The 20,848-nt window shown below is 43.7% G+C and overlaps 1 protein-coding gene across 1 annotated transcript in view; it reads left to right on the top strand.

Moving 5' to 3' along the window:
* Positions 1–20,848, top strand: part of LOC138259677 (cytochrome P450 2A4-like) — a 489,119-nt gene that overhangs the window by 228,785 nt on the left and 239,486 nt on the right. The window contains exons 4-5 of the mRNA XM_069207551.1: positions 5,248–5,408; positions 17,306–17,482. Coding sequence (XP_069063652.1) covers positions 5,248–5,408; positions 17,306–17,482 — 338 coding nt within the window. The remainder of the gene's footprint in view (positions 1–5,247; positions 5,409–17,305; positions 17,483–20,848) is intronic.

Here is a 20,848-nt window from a genome sequence, read left to right as displayed (position 1 = left end):
GACAGATCCATTACAATGCTCAGCACATCCCCCCGTGTAAATGAGCGGTGGATCCATTGATCCACATGGAAGCCCGTAAAAGCATTTAACATTGTACTGTTAATCTTTTGCATCTATATTTCACCATGTAAAACACTACTCAGTTACAAGGCAAACACTCCTTAATAAGCAATGTTTGTCCACCTCTCCGGTTTTGAGTTTCACAATGCAGTCTTACTTTCTGTAAGCAATACACTAGCTTCAAATTAAACAGTAGCAGATGTGTTTGACTGCTTGCAGTTTCAAGCATATCCTTAACAACATCACTTTTTAATTTATTGAAAGCTAATCACAGAGTTAGCTACTTTGGGCCAGATGTAGCTACGTTGCAAATTGCGACTTGCAATTTGCGAGTCCGAGCGACTCGCAAATTGCAACTCGCAATTTGTTATGCAGAAAGGTGTCTCAGACACCTTGTGCGACTCGCAATGGGGTCACAAAGACCCACCTCATTAATATTAATGAGGTGGGTCACAGTTTGCGACCCCATTACGAGTCTGGGCACTCACGGAGATGGTGACCTGCTGGAAACAGCAGACCACCATGTCCGTGACTGCTTTTCAATAAAGCATTTTTTTTTTCCATCTGCAGCCCGTTTTCCTAGGACCACTACCTGCTCTGAAAAAATATTTTTGTGATTATTCACAAAGGGTAAGGGGTCCCATGGGGACCCCTTCCCGTTTGCGAATGAGTTACCATCCACTTCAAGTGGATGGTAACTGCGAGTAGATTTGCGACCGCTTTCGCGGTCGCAAATCAAGTTACATCGCGTTGCGAGTCGCAAATAGGAAGGGCACACCCCTTCCTATTTGCGAGTCGGAAACGCATTTTGCAAGTCGGTTCCGACTCGCAAAATGCGTTTCTGCATCGTGTGTGGGCTTTTGCGCCTCGCAAACGGTGTTTTTCGCCATTTGCGAGGTGCAAAAGCCTTGCTACATCTGGCCCTTAATTTCTTGAAGTCACTACCTAATTTTAGTGCCCTGCACACCTCCACCATCCAGTCAAACATGTCCTTTTCTATTTTACATGCTGTCCTTCGTTTTAATTGCCTTTCCTCTTCAAAACTGCCTCATTCAGCTCCAGCCTTCCCCTGTGTGCTACTCCTGCTTGTCTCCAAAATGGTTAGAGTCTGGCGTGTAGGTCATCATTTTGTGTTTTGGGCCAGAGAGAGTGTTAGAAGGAGTGGCATAGGCAGGGAAATGGGTTTACCTAACATAGGCATTACTTGGGTTGGCCTGAGAGGGTTAAAGTCACATTAAATCGGCAATTGCTGCCTTTGGTTAAAAGCATTGATTATTGGCAGCATCCCGACCTCATGACCGTGCACTGCGGTGGCAATGACCTAGGCTGAATTACTGGGGTAGGTCTGGAAATACTAATGAAGGATACCTTTGGTAAATTAATGTCACTTTATCCATGTACTGCCTGTGTTCTCCAACATTTGCCAAAGGCAGAAATGGAAGTGGTCAACCAAATATTGTCCACAGACCGAGAAATCTAGGAACCTTGTCAATAAAACTGTTTGTGCATTCCTCAGACACCACAACATGGGCCCCCTATACCGCAACAACTTACCCTTTGACATGGGCGGAATATATAGAAATTATTATCATTTCACAGAGAAAGGCGATAGGGTGTTCCTCAACAACATGAAAGCCTGCATCCTATTCTAAGTGTAATAATCATCTACCCATGATAAACACAAAGCCTCTTTTCAGAGCCAACCCTATTCCCAAACGCTAGTTTGTTTTCTTTTTAAGCTCTTTTTTTGCAATTGACTCACTCAGATCCATGAAGCCCAAATCAGTGCACACCTTCAACACAAAAAAAAAACAATATATTTTGGCTCTACAACTGATCCATAGTCTCTTCCCAGCCAAAAGCATTTATGCAAAACAGCACATTTAGTACAGTAGGGGTGTAATTGGCTTTATGTGAAAAGGTATGAGTAGCTGTATGGGCATGTGAGCAGCTCTGTGAGTTGTTTTCTTCATCTGTGAGTGCCTGTACGGCTGTGTGAGTTGGCGTGTCACTGGCAGTGTGGATCTGTGAGTGTTGAAGTGGTTTTGATGTTGTGTGAGTGGGTCTGTGAGTGGCTGTATGGGTCCATGAGTTGGTGTGAGAGTGGCTGTATAGGTCTGTGACTGGGTGTGTGAGTGGCAGTATGGGTCTGTGAGTGGGCGTGGCAGTAGTTTTCAGGGTGTCTGTGTGGATTTTTTTATCCGTTCCCAACCAAAAGCATTCATGCAAAACAACAGCATATTTAATACAGTATGCATATAACTGGCCACATGGCTATATGAGTGGCTGCAAGGGTCAGAGTGTGGATGTGTGAGTAGTTTTCTTGGTCTGTGAGTGGATGTGTAAGAAGGTGTGTGAGTTGTGGTATGGGTCTGTGAGTGTGTAATTGGTTTGAGGGTGTGTGAGCGTGGCTTTATGGTTCTCTGAGTCGGTGTGTGAGTTGCAGTATGGGTCTGAGTGTGTATGTCAATGGCTGCATCACTGTGTGAGTGGCTGTATGGGTCTGTGAGTGGGTGTGTAGGCAGCTGTATGGCTGTGTGAGTGGCAGTATGGGTGTTTGAGTGAGTGGATGTGTGAGTGACTGTATGGGTCTGTGAATGGGTGTGTTTTCTTTGTTTTTTTTTCATTGAGGCGGGATCCACTGATCCATTGAGAATTCACACCGGGGCAGCACCGAGCAGCACAATGGATCTACAAATGTGAATAAAAAATATTTTAAGCCAGTTTCTTGCCTTTCTGGGGTCCCTCTGCAACCCCTCTAATATACCCATGGGGTCAGGGTACCTCTATCCTGACACTTTCAATCACTGTAGACTTATATTTGAGGTCTCAGGACCTTGTGCTGAAATATTAAATGGCAGTCACAACTTTCCAGTCAGTTTACGGTCACAACCATGGCATTACTATTGGTGCGTGGACCCTCAGATCTGCCTTCCTAGATATCTATATGTCTTTTTCCTTTATTAAAAACTACTGAACGGATTTAAACCAAATTCGAAAAAGTGCTCTTTCTGGCCCAAGAGCTAGCTTTCTGCCATATTTGATGTACTTCTGTCCAACGGTTCTGGGTGTAGTCAAGTCTAAAATCCATAGGGTAAATTGCATGAGGAAAACATGTTTTGGGACCCCTCTTTTTCTCTGCCCTGCTTGATGAATCACCCCAAAACTTTATACAAAATAGCTGATGAGACTAGTACCCTACTTTTTAAAATTTCAAGAAGATTTGTCAAACAGTGCCAAAGTTGTTAGTAAAGCAAAAAACGCTTTGTCTGTGGAATCTAGGTCTGGAGTATTACCATTTAGTTGTAAATGCATATGCTAGGTAAAGGCATTGTAAGTGATGTTTCCCACTGCTAACCATTGTGAATAAAAGGGGGGGTCTATCTCTACTTTTACTTGCAAATAACAATGATTTGTGAATTTCAAATTGGTATTTGTGGTTTGAAAAGCCAACTTCAGCTTCACTGACTTTGTAAATGCTCTATACTATGTGCACCCAGCCTCAGGTGCCCAGATTGAAAAAAAGACAGGAAGAACACTGCAAAAAGATGCTTCCTACACAAGTTCATTAGACAGTTATTTTCACTTGCTTTAATTCTTTAGCTCCCTATTTAGAATGGTTAATTTGGAACAGACAGACAATGTTTGATGTTAAGTAATAATGGGTTTATCTGTGGTTTGTTTTACAATAGCTTCAGGTTTAGGGTGATTAGCAGGAAACCATAAGTCTTTTCATCCACTTTTAAAGTGTGCAAAGTTGAAGAAGTGTGTTTCACACATCTTCATCAGTGGAATTCAAACTTCTGAATTAGAAGTAAATGGACAAATTGCCTTTGACATCAGTTATTACCCCCAACAATGTGATGCTCATGGAGTCCCCAGAAGTTTTGCGTTGAGCACAGTTGTCATGTCCCATATAACTTTAAACCCTTCATTGACTGCAATTGTTAATCTATAATTACCAATTTGTAGAGTACTTCCAGAAAAATGAATTGCAACAGGGATGCTATGACAAGAAAATGGCTGCTGCCACCTTTGCTGTCGACCACCCACTACTATAGTTCTGCTAGTTGAGGGCATTTTCAAGTATGGTTTAATGCTATGTTTTAAATTTAAATTGTCGCAAGATGAAACAGCAAAATGGAATCAATGCAAATTGCCGGAACAATACTTCTGCTCGTAGGTCTCTATGCACATGTGTAAATTTACACTTTCAGATGTATTAATTTGTAAAGTTACTCTTGCACTTCGTATTATCTTTACTACTTTTTTGTATTCACCAATTCACAGTGTAAATTTAATATAAAGTGTAGACTTATATGCCCCACCGTCTGAAATCAGGTGGAGCCAAATATACAAGCCTAAAACATTGAACATTACAGCACTACAATCTTAAAAGTATTTTACAAATTAATTTAAATATATTTATTTTGTAATCATTTAGCTAAATATTTTCTTACTTAAAAACAAAACACCTACGACAATGTTTTATGATTTAATAAACATTAACAATTACTAATATGTATTTATAAAATAATACTAATGAGGTTTTTACAAAAGAAATGTTAAATATTTTAATTTTTAATTTGTGCTGTTAAACAATTAAAATAACACATTTTTGTAAATGATTTTTTTAACAGTAAATGTGTGTATTTTTTAAAAGATAAAACAAATGTATTCAACTTAGCTTTATTTCCTATGTGGTTTCATTTTAAGTCTGTGACTCCATTATTTTCTATTGAAGAATATTGCAAATCCAGTACTTGGCCCTGGGTGGTGCTGAACTTACTAGTACTTATGACTCCATTGGGATCTTTTAGATCTTTTAGAAGTGCAGTTTGTGAGTATCAGCAGACTTACTCATTTGTGGATGGATGTTTGTCCCTCCATAAACATCTCTTTAACTTTCCCGAAACCTCTCTTATTTAACAGTAAATGTTTCCCATATTTCATCTACTTCCCCATCCCTTCCACATTTACTAACAAATGTAGGTGCACATGTGCAGAGATATCTGCACAGAAAATATGAAAGCAGTGGAAACAGGAGTCCTTGCACATAAGTCCAACCCAAGGGTGGTGATGACTGGTAACACGATTTAAGAGCATCTGGCTTATAAATTAACCTCAATAGTTATAGGGGGCCGAAATACCATGTGCACTGAGAATTATTTCCTTTTCTATCCCTAGAGTCGCCTTTCGACCCCACCCACATCTTTACTAATGCTGTTTCCAATGTCATCTGTTCCATTGTATTTGGGAAGCGTTTTGAGTATGAAGACAAGGAGTTTGTGAAGCTGCTCAGTATGATGACCGACATCAATCCACTGATGAATTCAAAATCTGGGCAGGTAGTTCCACTTTTCAGCATAATTCATAGATATAATATTCTATTATTCCTTGATTTTTTTTTTCTCCCGTTTTCCAGTTGATAATATGTACTTCATAATCATTCTTCCTTTTTTGAAAATTAGAGTAGGTGGTTTTCTTGGAGGAATTCACACACGTCTTCACACATCTAAGCTCTCAGTCACATGCAGATTGATGTTCCCCACTCATGTGCCTACATTTCTGCCTAAGTACAAATGGAGAATTACTCATTATTCCCTACTCTTGCAGCTATTTCAAAGCTTCATTTACGGCATCACAAAGCCTACTCATGCACGTCACCTCTAATACTGTTCTGCTCACCTGTGCACAACCCTGGCAGGCTATTGTGAGGGGGTGTGCTGTGTTATTATTCCTCAAAACACTGGTGGGACCAAACTAGGAGTGGGAGCAAGCTTACCCTTGACTTGTTCTGGTGATGTGTAAAGACATCTGCTGCATTTCATTGATGTCTGTTGTAGGTCACCACATTGCTACTGTTCCTAGATCTCATGCCCCTGTCACAACACCTTCAGGGGAATACAAGACTCTAGTCTATCATGGCAGACAACGGGTAAATATACAAGCAGAAATGCACAGGTGAGGAAGTAGAGAGCAGGAGAGGAAGGTGGGCAGTTTACTGACTTAACGCCCAAAATGTTTCAGGTAGCCCATAGATCTAAAGATCTGAATTGTAAAAAAAAAACAACAACGTCAGCAGAAATGACTGGAGAGCAGGCCCATTTAATTGTGTTTTTCCCACTTATGACATCAGTTTTCACTAAGGAAGCACTCAGTAAAAAGAACAGGGCAAATTCAGTGAGGCATGGGTTGGAACAGACAGAGCCTGTAAGGGGCATTTTATGGCACAGAATGTATTGCTTCAGATGCTACTGAGCCTGGTACTGGAGCTGAAAGTATAGCAGCTACTGATACCAGGCTTATCTTCTGATGAATTCTTATTACAGTATTTAAATTGTACTAGTTCCAATTAACTGGGACTCACCTTAGTCCAGTATGTTTTATTTTTCACCACTACTCCCAAGAGTCTTGAGTTGGTAATTTGTGTAGTTGCTCCTTTCCTTTAATTCGGTAGTTATTTCTCAGGCAACCTTTGAAATCAGACCCTGGTTCTCCATTATCCACATTCTTCATGGTAGATACAGAAGGTACTGTTTAAACTTTATATGATTGGTATTCAAATGTCTATTACAATAAGGGGACATGTGATTTGCCCAAGGATTATCTAGGGTACTAAAGTGTCCGCGTGAGGTCTGTTTCACAACTTTTTATTCGAAAAAACTGTAGAAACAGTACACATTAATACAGTAACAAGGCCAGGCATGGATACCAACAGGCTGGGAGGAGGGTGGAGTGAGGCAAAGCCCAGCACCACAATGTCATGGTGGATCCACATCAGCAAATGACTTGCAGGGGTATGTGGCTCCTTCTGGCCAAAGTTGTATACTTCCCCGTGAGTGCGTACTAGGCTGAGGGGTATTCTATGTACCAGATATTATGGGGAGGGAGGGGGCATTTGGGGATGGGGAGGGGGTGGGGAGAGGCCCATCTGGTGTGAAAGGGAGAGGTGAGGTGTGACAGTAAGGGGGTGCTAGGCAAGGTGTCTGTTGTCTAGGGACTAGGATATGTAGGCATGGGGCTAGTTTTCATGGCATTCGAAAAGGGGAAGGGGTGGGAGAAGCAGTCCCTGCATTCTGCATCCGGGGCACAGTGCTAGTGATAGCAGGGGGGATCCAGGTCCGGAGCCCGGGCCTTTATGAAGGGTGACCATGTTTGGAGGAAGACTTCTGTCCTGTCTTGCAGGGCATAGATGATATGCTCATAGGAGCCTTCCTGACACATAGCTGTTAGCCATTCCTCATGGGTTGGGGCATAGGGGTGCACCAGTGGCAATGAATATATATTTTTGCAGAAGCAAGGGCTGTGTGTAAAAGGCGGCATCGGGGGCGAGTAAGGTCTAGGGCGTCCCCCGTATTTTGTAAAATGAGAATGGGGCAGGGAAGGGGTGTCCTGAGTGGCATAATTTTATGCAGTGTGGTCCCCACCACATTCCACATTGCAGAGTATATGCAGTAGATCACATCAATCCTCAGGGCAGAAATAGCAGGAGATGGGCCAGTAAGCCTGCAGCTCGTAGCCTTGGAGGAGTCCAGTGCCAATTGTGCAGTGTCTTGAAAAGGCAAACCTTCAGGCCAGCCTCTCATGTTCCTCGGCCTAGGGCTTCTAAGATGTCAGCCCAGTCCCTCTCCTCGTAGTCTATTTGTAACTGATTCTACCATTTAGTGTGGAGGTTAAGGAGGAGGGTGCGTGAAAAGAGGTGTCGGCTGATTAGGCTGTAAAAAACAGACATAACGCCACAGAAACATCCTCCTGTTCTAATGCAGGATGCTACTTGGGAGGGTAGGAGTGTCCAAGGCCACGGGTCAAGGCATCATCGGAGGTAGTGCCGGAGTTGGAGATATCTCCAGTCCTGTTCGGAGGGGCAATCCAAATTCCTCCCAGAGCAATGCAAAGGATTTAAGAGCACTGCCATCCAGTATCTGGTGTAGGCTGGTGATGCCTGCCGTTTGGCAGCTGCCCCAGTCTAGATCCCTACCCCCTATGTGGAGGGCCAAGTTCCTCCATAACAGCGCTTGTTCATGGAGGTTAGTGTGTACTTTCAGGAGACGGTGGTCTCAGTGCCAGGATTTCAACATGGTTTGCATGATTGAGTTGGTGGGTGGTGACTGGGGCCCCCCCTCTGCTGTAGATCGGTTGTAAGCCTTTCCCCGGGCCAGTATGTAGCGCTCTGAGGCTTCCCACAAGGTGGGTTCTGGTATTCTGGGGAGCATGCAAGCCAGCTGACAGAGCTGCAGGGTGACAGTGTAAGGCTTGACTGGGTGAAGGCCCATTCCACCGCACGAGCAGTGCGCTAGGAGTTAAGACTAGGCTTCACGAGAGCGATTGGACCCCCAAGCAACAAAGTATACCGGCATCCACTGAGTGTAGCAGGGTCAGCGGGACTAAGAAGGGCAACATGCCTAACACGTAGGTGAACTGTGGTAGAGTCACCATTCGTACTGGCTGCACTCTTCCCCACGAGAGTCCAAGGTGTGACCATTTAACGAAGTTGAGTTTCATGCGGGTTTTTAAAAGGCTATATTATCAGATTCTATGTTTTCATGGCCCCCCTTTATGTAGACCTCTAGATATTTAAGTCGTGATGCTTTCCAGCAGAAGGGGTTTCCTGCTATTGCATCACAAGTTATTGTCCGCGAGGAGGGGGCAATGCTTCACTTTAGGCCCATTTCACCCAATACCCTGAGAGCACTGCAAACCAGGCAATGATATCATTGTGGTAGCTCACCGATGGTGAGTAGTATGTCATCCGCGTACAGTTAGATCTTAGAGGACCCACCTGGTATGAGAACCCCCAAGAGTAGTGAAGACTGGCATATGGTAGCTGCGAGGGATTCCATCGCCAAGAGGAGCAGTAGGGGTTATACCGGGCAGCCCTTTGGGTCCCATGTCTAATCAGGAATGGTTCTGACAGAAAGCTGCCACACTTGACCTGGGCCGTGGGAGAGTCGTATAGCCAGTGGACTTTGGAGGAAAACTCTTCCCCCAGACTAACTGCCTCTAGGTCGCAAAGAAGTAGTCCCACTGTAACCAGTCGAATGCCTTCTCGGCATCCAGAGAGAGTGTAAGCACCTCATCCTGGAGGTCCTTGGCCGCCCAAAGTGTGTGTGCGAGTGATCCGAGATGATTTCACGAGGATGGTCCGGGGACAAAGTCCACCTGTGTATGATGGATCAAGGTCAGGATCACCTTGCGAAGGCAGGCGCGAAGACACTGGCAAGTATTTTAATATGCCCATTTAGTAATGATATGGGCATATAGCTACCATCTGGGAGAGGGTCTTTCCCTAGTTTAGGTTCACTATCACCACCTTGTTGGAGATGGAACGAAGGGAGCCTGTCTGTTCAGCATCGGGAAATATGTCATACACAGTATTGACCACCTCCCTCCTGTCCATTTATAAAACTCTGCGGGGAAACCATCTTTTCTGGGGCTTTATGATAGGCAAGGCCTGAAATAGCTTCCACGATTTTGATCTTGCTGTGCCTGACTCATTAAGTCCAGGAAGGTGGATGGCATTTTAGAAGGCCCCAAGGCAGGTGGGATCAGCTGCCTCCTCTGGGGTGTATAGAGACTGGTAGAAGGTGGCAAATTCGTCAACTGTAGTTTGCAGACAGTTGAGTAAGAGCCATCCGCGGATCATATGGCAGGGTTAGCAAGTGCTGCCTCCTGTTGCTGTAACTGTGCTGCAAAGAAGTGTCCCACCTTCTCGCCCTGTTCATAGTGGCAGCCCTTGAGCCTCTGAATCATATATTCAGCTTTGGTTATGAACAGACTCTGAGTTCCATGTGGGCCTTTTCCAGCCAGTGGCGGGTTGAAGGGGAAGGCTTTGCAGTGTAGAGACGTGTGAGTGCCCTAATATCTGCCTCTAATTATTTCTGTTGGGTTGCCCGTCTTTTTTTTTTCTAGGGCTGCATCTTTCATAAGTTGACAACGTATGGTGGCCTTTGCTGGTGCCCACAAGGTCATGTGGGAGGAGATGAAACCCTTGTTGTCAGAAAGGTACGAGGATCTTCAGGAACAAAATTGTGCTTTCAGGCACCATGGTTTTTGGCCTGGGATGGTTAAAACAAGGTCTAGTATTAGCAGGACTGTGGAGTGGTCACAGCGCCTCCTCTAGATTTCAGGAGTCCTCGGCAAGGTCCACCCTCTGACGAGCGAGCAGCAAGTAGTCTAACCTGGATTGGGTGCCATGCACCATGGATGGGAAAGTGTATTCCGGGTCTGCAGGGCGAGGGAGTCACCAGTGGTTTGTCAGTCTGTGGTTGGAAATCATGTAGATTAGGACGGCTCTGCCTGCACTATTTCCAGTGTCCAAGGGGCCTCTGCAGTCCAGCACCACATCCTGTGCCAGGCTCTAGTCGCCCCCCCAATGAGAATATGAGAGGCACCAATTTCCGTGAGGAGACAGTTGAGGTGTAAGAAGAATGGATATTTGAAACCTGTGGGAGCGTAGACCGATCCGACGCACAGTGTCCGGTTTCTTAGTCTTAGTTTCACAAAGACGTAGTATCTGTCTGGGTCCGACCAGGACTTGAGGACTGTGACAGGAAGGAATTTTCGAATGAGGATCACAACACTTTTTCCTGAGGGGGGTCGGCCCTGGACTCTGACGATTCAGGGTGGCTTCTATGGAGCACATGATCTACCCAGTTCTGACGCAGCTTTTCGGGCTATGAGCTTGAGAGATGGGTTACCAGCAGCAGTGCCTCATCCAACCTTCTGGACTGCAGGTAGGAGAGCACTTTCTCACACTTGATGTAGTGCGTTAGACTGTGAACATTCCAGGAGGTGGTATGTAGGGGAGAAGTAGGTGCATGTAGTTTGGCTGACATCAAGTTTGTGTAGGGGTCATAGAGCATCACTGGATCGTAGCATTTTTAACATGTAGTGCGCTGATGTCAGGAGGGGACTGTAGGGGAAGAGGGAGTAGGGCAGGGTTAGGGGGAGGGACAAGGTACAGTAGGGTTAGGGATTCAGTGTGGGGCCCTCGGGTACAATGTGGGCAGGACTGGCTGGTGTTATGACAAGGATCCTAAACCAACACTAGGACAACGTGGTTCCCAGGGGACTTTTAGATCCGTCAACTGGGGTCTGAGCTTGTAGCGCCAGTGCCTGGGGATGTTGCAGAGAGGCAGCGGGAGGTGCACACGTGTATTGAGGTTGAAAGATAGTGTCATTATAAGGCCATGGGGGGATTTCGATAATGAGTGGGGCCCGGAGGAGGGAGGGAGGTAGACCTGCCGGAATAGGGTGATGAGATCAGGGTGCATTATGAGGGGTTAGCCCAAGTATTATCTAGGGTCACTAAAGTCTCTGAGTGAAGTCTGATAAATGTAGCCTTATGTCAGGACTTGCCGGCATATATTTGCTCTAAAATGACCACAGTTAACCAGGTAACAGGTGGGGAAAGCAGAGGAGGTATAACTTTAATGAGCCATTTACTGTACTGAGTATGTGGGTGCTTGGACAAAATATTGACAAAAACATATTGTGCTATAAAAACATTGTGTCAAGAATATCGAGATGTCAAAAATATAATTGACAGGAATATCCAAGTGACATAAAGCCTTTAAGGTCCAGTTCATCTTAAAGTAGGCCTCAATTCCATCTTGGCTAATGGAGGTCACCCTTTAAAAAATGGAAGTTTCCCTCTTTTCCGATTTATGCAGAATCATGGTCATGTCTGCTACTAGACACAGGTGTCTTCTTGCCTTATTGTTCTAAGAAGTAGAAAAGCATCAAGCCATCTGATTGACATAAGTACATCATTTGATGTAACATTTGGCTCCGTTAAATGTCTACTTTTCACCATGTCAAGGTTAAATAAGAACACATATGAACATAGAAGTAAAATAGTGTAGTCTGAATTGATGTCCTTTTACCTTTTATGTTCATAAAGAAACATCTGGGAGACACACCTTGATGCACATAATCTGTCAGATATTCCTAAACTTATGTCAGAAAATTAGTCCTGATAAAGACCCTTATGTGAGCCCGGAATTGGCCCGTGAGCCAGGGTCGAAAAGTCGACGATATGATTTGAGCTTGGATGTGTCTGTTTAAGAAAAAGAAGGACTTTTAAATGTGAATTTACTACTCTTACTAATATGTGGAACGATTCAATGTGTAACAAGTTTAACCAACAGGCTCCTCTTTACAAATTGTTTTTTATCAGTCCGCTGGGAGATTGTTTTTCTTTTCTTTTCTCTTTTTTACATGAGCACTTACTTTTGACACTTATTCTGTCCTTCTTATAAGTTTGATAGGGGTATTTGAGTTGTGTTAATTAATTTTGTATGTAAATAAAAGAAGTTTTGTTTGATTATTACTTTATGATGCTGCATGTATATATGAATGTTTTTTATGGATGAGTGGGTCCAAGAGTGGGCAATGTAGTTCAGTCACCCTGAAGTATTCACATCTGTGGCATATAACCAAAAACAATCAGCTTAGGGCTTACCTTAATGCTAATGGGAATATGTCACTCAGGACCTTACCAGTCTCTCCCCAAAACTGCTGTACACTAGGACAGGTCACAAACATGTGAATGCTATCAGCATCACTCCGCCCACATTTCTTGTGGAAAGCCTCATCTGACCTTTGCAGCTTGGCTATTCTTCTAGGAGTCCAAAATGCTTTGTGGAGGGAGAATAGATGATTTCTTCTCAGAAAGGCAGGTTTTACCATGCTATAAAGAGTATGCAAAGATACTTGCCATATTTTGTATCCATGACTGTGGCAAGCACACTCCCCACAGTGTCATAGGCAGGCTGAAGTCTCCATTGATGATGTCAAATATTAGCCAATACCATAATGACACCGCCTTCTTTCTCTGAGGCCCTTTCACCAAGCGCTCTTTCAAATCATTTGTGTCACTATTCTTTTCCACCAATGCCTGGGCCCAACTGTTCAGCTGGTAGTACTTAAATTTGGAGATGGATCCCCTACTCAGTGCCTGAAGCTCTTCCCAAGTTTTCCTACCTGGAGTGGTTGACCCCATTCCATACTTCCGGCTTCATTAAGCCTAATGACCATCTTGTCTTTCAAACACTCTGGGGTGCCTGGGGAGTTTCCTACTGGGTCAAACATACTGTATAGGACAATCCTGTGGCTCGTCTAATCTGTGCCCAGAGCAGAGCCTCCATTTGTAAAACATTTTGCCTCACCTTTTTTAAATATCTCATATTTCCAAACTTAAAGAAAAACTTGGACTCTTCTCCTCTTAACTTTGTTCAGCATTACTTTGTACAGATGATTGCCCCCTGAGTTTTCTAAACCTGTCAGAAACCACCTGCAGTTGTTAAGCTTGAAAGCCAGGCATACAATTGGACATCTGGCAGTGCAACACTGCCTTTGCCGTGCTTCCTGAACAGTTTCTTACTTGAAATTCATATTCCCTTGGAAGCCAATGTAAAATAATTTATTCTCCAATGTAATTTCATTAACCAGGTTCTCCTGAAATGTAAGGGGGTTATATTAAATATGCAGGTAAACTTTGGTATGATGGACATTTTTACTAGATTTACTCTACCTTAGTGGTAGATGCACCAGCTCAGTAATAGCCTATTTGTTTTTGCCATTGTCCTATGAAAATTTAGTTCAGCAATCTGATGCAGATTTTAGCTGATTCTAGTGTCCAAATACTCTGTTTTTATTAAACAGTTTTCTTCTTACATATTCCACACTAGACTTTCTGTCTTTGATGGATTTCCCTCATATCCAGATATTTTCCCTGAGTCACATATAAACCGGTCAAAGCTTGCTAGAGTAGGGAGGTAAATCCCTCCTTTAGATCATCACATCATTAGCATATAAGGAGATTTTCTTTCCCAAAGGCTGCTCATGAAGTGATTTATTTTCCTCTCTTCTCTGATCTTACAGTCTAAGGGCTCAATGTGCAGATTAAATAGGAGAGGGGAGAGCGGGCAGCCCTGCCTAGTTCCTCTTGTTATGCTAAAGCTCACAGTTAATTTGCTGTTTATACAAATTAATATTGTAAAATATATAAACAACAAATAAACAAAAATTAAATAATCCCTTTAGGACTAGACAGAGTACACATTCAAAGTATTCAATAGGAGGTACCATTTAAGGTAGTGACAGACAAGATTAGGTACTGGAATTGGATCTGACCTTCTTGCTTGCAAGGAGGTATGCGGCAAACCTACCTAGACTCTAGAGCAAAATTAGAGAGCATCTACGCTGATTGCAGAATTTGTACATCACATGGCTGGGGCACATCACAGCCATAAAGATGAATAAACTTTTATGACTTTTATACACTTTTCAAGGGCTTCCAATCTACATGGTGGAGGAAATCTTTAGAGGCGTACAGAGCTGCTGAATTTGGTTTGACAGGAGACACACTCTAGAGTTCTAACAACATTTGTCTGCTATTAAAGACAGTGCAAGCATTGGCTTCCCCCATGTTGTGGATTGCTATAGATCTACCATTCTTTGAATTTGGCATGAATGGTCCAGAAGAGAATCAGACAAGCACTGGGTACACATGGATAGAGCAGTGGTGGATAGACCTTCGTGGAATCTGGTGGGTTCCCTAAGTCTACGAGTTCTCACAGCGGTTAGAGAACGCACATCACCTACCCTATACTAACAATATGGGACGTGATAGCCACAAAGCACACCATCATTTTCGTTTTCACACCAGGCAGGGAACATACCAGCTTCTCTAAATGGACAGACAGTGAATTCAGGATGATGTCTGACTTGTTTATACCAGTACAAACGTAATCCTTATTTTCGGGCAGGCCATAATTTCATTAACAATCAGAGACATTCTGTTACTACCAAATACAATATTGGGATCTACGACCCAGAATTAAGCCATAAAATCACTGACAGAAGTAAAAAATGCCTCATATGTTATCATGGAACTAAGGAGTAGAAATACATATTGTCAAATATCTGAGCTCACCCACGATGGAGGTTAAATGGACTTACATGGCCTGGTGAGACAAAGATCTCTGATGGGAACTTGTAGATAATAGATTGTACATGGTATGGAGCGATATGGAGAGATATATCCAAATACAGTTAATAAGTTCAGCATAGAGATCCCACACTGAATGACGTAATCTTATATGACCCCCAAAAGCTCAAAAGACATTCCTGGGTACATCTCACAAATTCTGGAGAGTGTGTGGGGAAGAGGGTACGCCTTTGCATGTTTTGGGGCGTGCCCCAGCATAACTAATTATTGGAGAGAGGTACTGAACAACATAAAGCAGAGATCTTCGAACTTTTTTTGCTTTGTACCTACACGGATCGCATTAACAAACTCAGGTTTCACATTCCCAAATATGTTTTTTTGTAGTTTCATATAGCGCAAACTTGACCTGAAGGTTTTGGAGAGCTTTATATGATCATCAGTTACATCACAAAAAGAGATGTTCGTTATTTTGGCACTTGAAATTACGTGATTTTCAAGAGCCATAGGATGTTTAACTTGCATTTAATTTATTTCTCATTTCACTGTGTGGGTTATTTTATATGCAGTTATGTGAAAGCAAAAAAATCAAATATTTACAGAATGTAACAGCCCCTCACCCTTCCTCAGGGCACTCTGGATCACATTTCCCAAACTTATTTTATGCACGTCAAGATCTGTTTATAAATGAAGACAACATAGAAATGCACCAAATAAAAACGGGTTGCACTTCCTGTTGATCTTTTGCATTTGCAGTTCCCTAGGAATGCAGACCTGGACCCCCAGGGGAGCACACCACACATTTTGAAGACATCTGCAAAGGAAGTGATGTGTCCCCATAACTAGGGATCATAGTTTTAGGCTTGCAGCTGCAGCACTCGTAGGATCTAAGGAAGGATCATTGGAAGTTAATGTGCAAACTTTTACTGATTGCTCATCTTATGCTTGCTAGACTTTGGAAACAGGTAGGAGTTCCCACTTGGCCCACATGGACCTGGGGTGTTTGGAAGACCAAATAGCATCAATACACATTAACACATCAACCAAGACTTTCATGAAAACATGGCAGCCAATGTTGTACTATACGTTAGGAGACCACCGAGAACTGAAGTCCACAGAGACTTAGGCTGTTTGATTGAGAGGGGAGGATGCACCCATAATGAGAAAACCATAGACTTGGGAACAGACACTAGTGAACACTAAGGCCCCAATTCCAAAGAGCCGCCGCACTCGTGGTGAAGGCCCCTCAGTTGTCGCAAGATATCTACACTTGTGCTCAGATCTCTGCAGTGAGAAACTGCTGTGTGGAGATCCCTCCCTGAGATCCTGAAGGTTCTTTGTGAATCGGGGTCCCTGAATTGGTAGGCAAAACATGCATAACAAAGTTTGAACTTGTACTGGTGGGGGGTGGAAATCAAATATTACCTTAATGTTTAGTGTTGAAAATAATTGGTGTACTAGAAATATAACGTGCACTTAACTATGTAAATGGCATGGGACGCTGAGGTACCAGCTCAAACGTGTATTATTGATGTATCAATGAATGAATGAATACCAAATTAAGTGTTTGAAAAACAAATCTTGTTTGTATTTGAAAAAGTTTTTGTCATTGAAAATGTCGCTAATTCTACCAGGAAGTCAGTTACAAATTTTGAAGGGTGGCATCTCGTTTAGTGTGTGCCTTTTCTCTTCTATACCCTTCTGTTGCAGTATATGTGTATACAAAGCCTAAATATTGAAGATTAATAAGATGCCGATTTCGCTGTCAGACTCTCTACAATATTTATGAGGAGTATAGGATTTCTAGCAACTGTGGTTGACAAATTAAAATCAAAGGTTAGCAGAAATTAATGGAAGGGACTTGGGTATGATGCCTGCCACATGTAAGATGATCTACTCTTAAGTTGAGATAGGAAAGATGAACAATAGCCTGTTAAAGGTCAAAGCTCTTATTTAAAAGCCACCTTTTAGTACAAGGGCCAGATTCCGTGTGAAACATTAAAATTATTATGTGACAAAGAAAAACTAGCACACTCACTCAAGCACAGGCATCCCCCAAAAACTCCGAAGGAAAAATGCACACCGGTGCAATTCTTCGATACCTATGGCCAGTTGGAAAAATGACCTACTGTAAAGGAAAACTGTACAGAAAGATTAAACCTAACTGACTCTTCCACTGCCAATCCTACTTTTCTTGATTAAAGCCGTTATTGAATTTAAGCAGCTACCGATTTACAGACCAACTGAATAAACACTCGAAGGACTAACCTATTTTGTGTTTGCTTTTTCTAGTTGTACTTCATGATTCCAAAGATCATGGACTACCTACCAGGACCTCACAAAAGAGCACTCGGATGCATTGAGGGGCTTCTAGAGTTTGTTGAAAGGAGAGTAAAAATCAACCTTGAGACATTGGATCCCAGTTCACCCAGAGACTTCATTGACAGTTTTCTCATAAAAATGGAGCAGGTACAGTATGCTCAAAGACAAAAAATTAGATGAAACGTTTACAGGGGAAGGCTTTCATATGAAACGAGTGAGTTGATAATTGTGCTCATATATTATACTGTCATAATGAGGAAATATAAATTAGTCATTGACTTTCTAATCAGAATTTTATGAGGTACTAAACGTAGTATACCAAAGATCTATGGGGTAATGTAGAACAAGGTCAAGATATGGGTAGACGTATATTGATCAGCAGATAGCGCAGAGGGCGGAGGATCAGTGGAAATGAAGGCGATTCAAGAGGAGTTGGGACTTAGGTCCTTTCCTGGTGTCCTGAAATCCTGGAGATAATATAGTCTAAGATGAAAGAAAAGGAAATGTACTTTGAAGATTAGCACTTTTCATTATGTCTTTTCCTGTCTTGTTTTTATAATGTTATTTTTAATGTGTGGTGAAAGCTCATCCTGCCAAAGTGAGTTTTTCAACTAGGCTGTCTGGTTCTTGTCTGGTTCTTTGGTGTGCAGTACTTGCTAGCTGATACTTATGCATAATGATTTGGTTTGTACTGTCTTTATGTTTATGTTTATGTTAATATTAAATGAGTGTAGCCATCATTAGCATGTCATTTAGTTATTTTTTTGGCCTGAAAAAAAACAAAAAACTCAACCTCATACTAGAGAAAACGCCTTGCAATCACAATATGGGATATCCATTTTTAGAATAGCAGTTTAACTAAGAGTCCCTACATGAAGTTAAACTTCAAGCAACATCAGAAGGATGTCATTAATTCAAAATACTACTTTTTGCATACATGAAACCTTAATAGCATGTGGCCAAGGAATCCAGTGCAATATTTTTAAAGTTCTGTTTTCGTATGCAACAAGCGTTCATACTTGGCCTTAATACTATTACTTGTTATTTCTGGATTCTCAACATTTCTGGTAAAGGTTAATGCAACTTAATTTGTTTTACTTCTGCCCTGCTTTTCCTATCTTTTCCAACTTTCACTCTCACCCTACAACCCTGGTTCTCGGACTGTCTCAGAGTCACCCGGCAAATGGTTGCTTTCGGCTCTCATGTGGTGAACATTTCTAAGTTGGAAATTATTGATTTCCCTGCTAGAACTGCACTTACATCTCTTCTACACTATGTAAATTCCCACTGACAGCCCCATTTCATCACTATTGGCTAGAACATTTGGCATGCTTTCCAGTCACACTATGGGGGTCATTTTGACGCCGTCCGCCAAGGTACCGCCGCTGAATGACCGCACCGCGGTCAAAAGACCGCGGCGGCCATTCAGACATTTCCTCTGGGCCGGCGGGCGCTCTCCAAAAGAGCGCCCGCCGGCCCAGAGGAAATGCCCCTGCAACGAGGACGCCGGCTCAGAATTGAGCCGGCGTAGTTGCAGGGGTGCGACGGGTGCAGTTGCACCCGTCGCGTATTTCAGTGTCTGCTTAGCAGACACTGAAATACTTTGCGGGGCCCTCTTACGGGGGCCCCTGCAGTGCCCATGCCATGGGCACTGCAGGGGCCCCCAGGGGCCCCGCGGCACCCCCTACCGCCATCCTGTTCCTGGCGGGAGACCCGCCAGGAACAGGATGGCGGTAGGGGGTGTCAGAATCCCCATGGCTGCGGAGCACGCTCCGCAGCCATGGAGGATTCACAAGGGCAGTGGTAAACCGGCGGGAGACCGCCGGTTTACCCTTTCTGGCCGCGGCTGAACCGGCGCGGTTAGAATGCCCTCGGGAGCACCGCCAGCCTGTTGGCGGTGCTCCCGTGGTCGGTGACCCTGGCGGTCACCGGCCGCCAGGGTCCGAATGACCCCCTATATGTCTGGAGTCCTCCATAACACCTACAGGTACTGCTAGGAGATAACAGTTACAGAAGAAACATAAGATCTGCCTTGATAACTACATCCATAGTGCCAAAACAAAGATCTCTATACTATTCCTGAGTCAACTGAACTGTTGTAGCATTGTATTAGACCCTCTCCCTCTTCATTTTTTCCCTCACTAAATAAGGTAATACAAACTCCCTAGTCATTTCGCTTCTACACACTATCACTGTTGGACCTGGCCCTTTTTACAGGGCCATCCCCAAACTTTTTGCCTCCTTCCTCCTATATTCTCTGACCTCTTGCTGTTGGTTCTAGGATTCTGCGCACTTTATCTCTGCTGATCAGTGGTGAAGTGCAGGTTCTCTCCCTACTAAAGTTGGTATGATTGGCTTACACCTAATTGGCACATTTAATTTACCTGTAAGTCCCTTGTACAGTGGTATCTCTATACCAAGGCCTGCAAATTAAATGCTTCTAGTGGGCTTGCTTGCGCCACCCACAGAAGTAGCCTTTCAAACCTGTCTCAGGCCTGCTAATGCAGGGCCTGCATGCGCAGTTTACTGCCACAGGGACCTGGCTTCTAAATATACCTGCCAGGCCCAGATCGCCCCTTTTACTACATGTAGGTCACCCCTAAGGTAGGCCCAAGGTAGCCCTATTGGCCGGGTGCTATGTATGTATAAGGCAGGACATGTGCTTGGTTGTGTGGTCTGTCCTGCTAGTGAAAAACAGCCTATTTTGACTTCTCACTGCTGTGAGTGCTGCCTTGCTCATAGGATTGCAGTGCAAATGCCATGCCTTATGACTAGGTGGTATTGTCTGATTTATGAGGGGTAGCGTAGGCATGTTTGGTATGGTTGTAATGGTAGTGAGAAATGCTGCTTATTTGTGAAGGTGGATTTTTTATTACCATTATAGAAATGCCACTTCTAGAAAGTGAGCATTTCTCTGTGCTTATGACTCTGGTGTTCTGCAGCTTAACTCCAATCTATGTCTTGGGGGCAGAGTGACAGCTGGGCTTTGGCCATACTTTTCAGACAGCCTGTACACAGGGAAGGTCACAGAGGTGCATCTACATATTGACTGGTCTTCCTGGCCTGCAAAAAGGGGAGGCGGGGCACACCTGCATTTGTAAAGGCTGTGCCCTGGCCTAACACAAAGTGCTCGTTTACCCCCAACTGCTGTCTAGAGCCTGTGCTGGAGGAGAGTTGGACATTCCTAGAACCAGTTGTAACTGGTTGGAACCTCTTCTCCCCCTCTTTGAAATTGCTTTGCAAAACAGAGTATAAGTACAGGGGATTTTCCACATGAAAGACACACAAGAAACATACTTGTAGGAATGGACACAGAATGCTGATGGAGGGACTCACCAGGAACCACCTTGGACTGCTGCTGCTGTGCTGACCTGTGACCTGCTGGGTCACTATGGGAAACTGCCACTGACTGCATACCCCTTGTGCTGGCCTGCTTTTTGAGCCCTGCCGCCCTGTGCTCTACTTGTGTCCTCCAGGGGCAGGGTGCTGTGGCCCCTCCCCCTACAAATACTT

This window comes from Pleurodeles waltl, chromosome 9 (genome assembly GCF_031143425.1).
Source record: "Pleurodeles waltl isolate 20211129_DDA chromosome 9, aPleWal1.hap1.20221129, whole genome shotgun sequence".
NCBI lineage: Eukaryota > Metazoa > Chordata > Amphibia > Caudata > Salamandridae > Pleurodeles > Pleurodeles waltl.
Note: the sequence above shows the minus strand (reverse complement) of the source record. Positions and strands in the feature narration are given on the sequence as shown.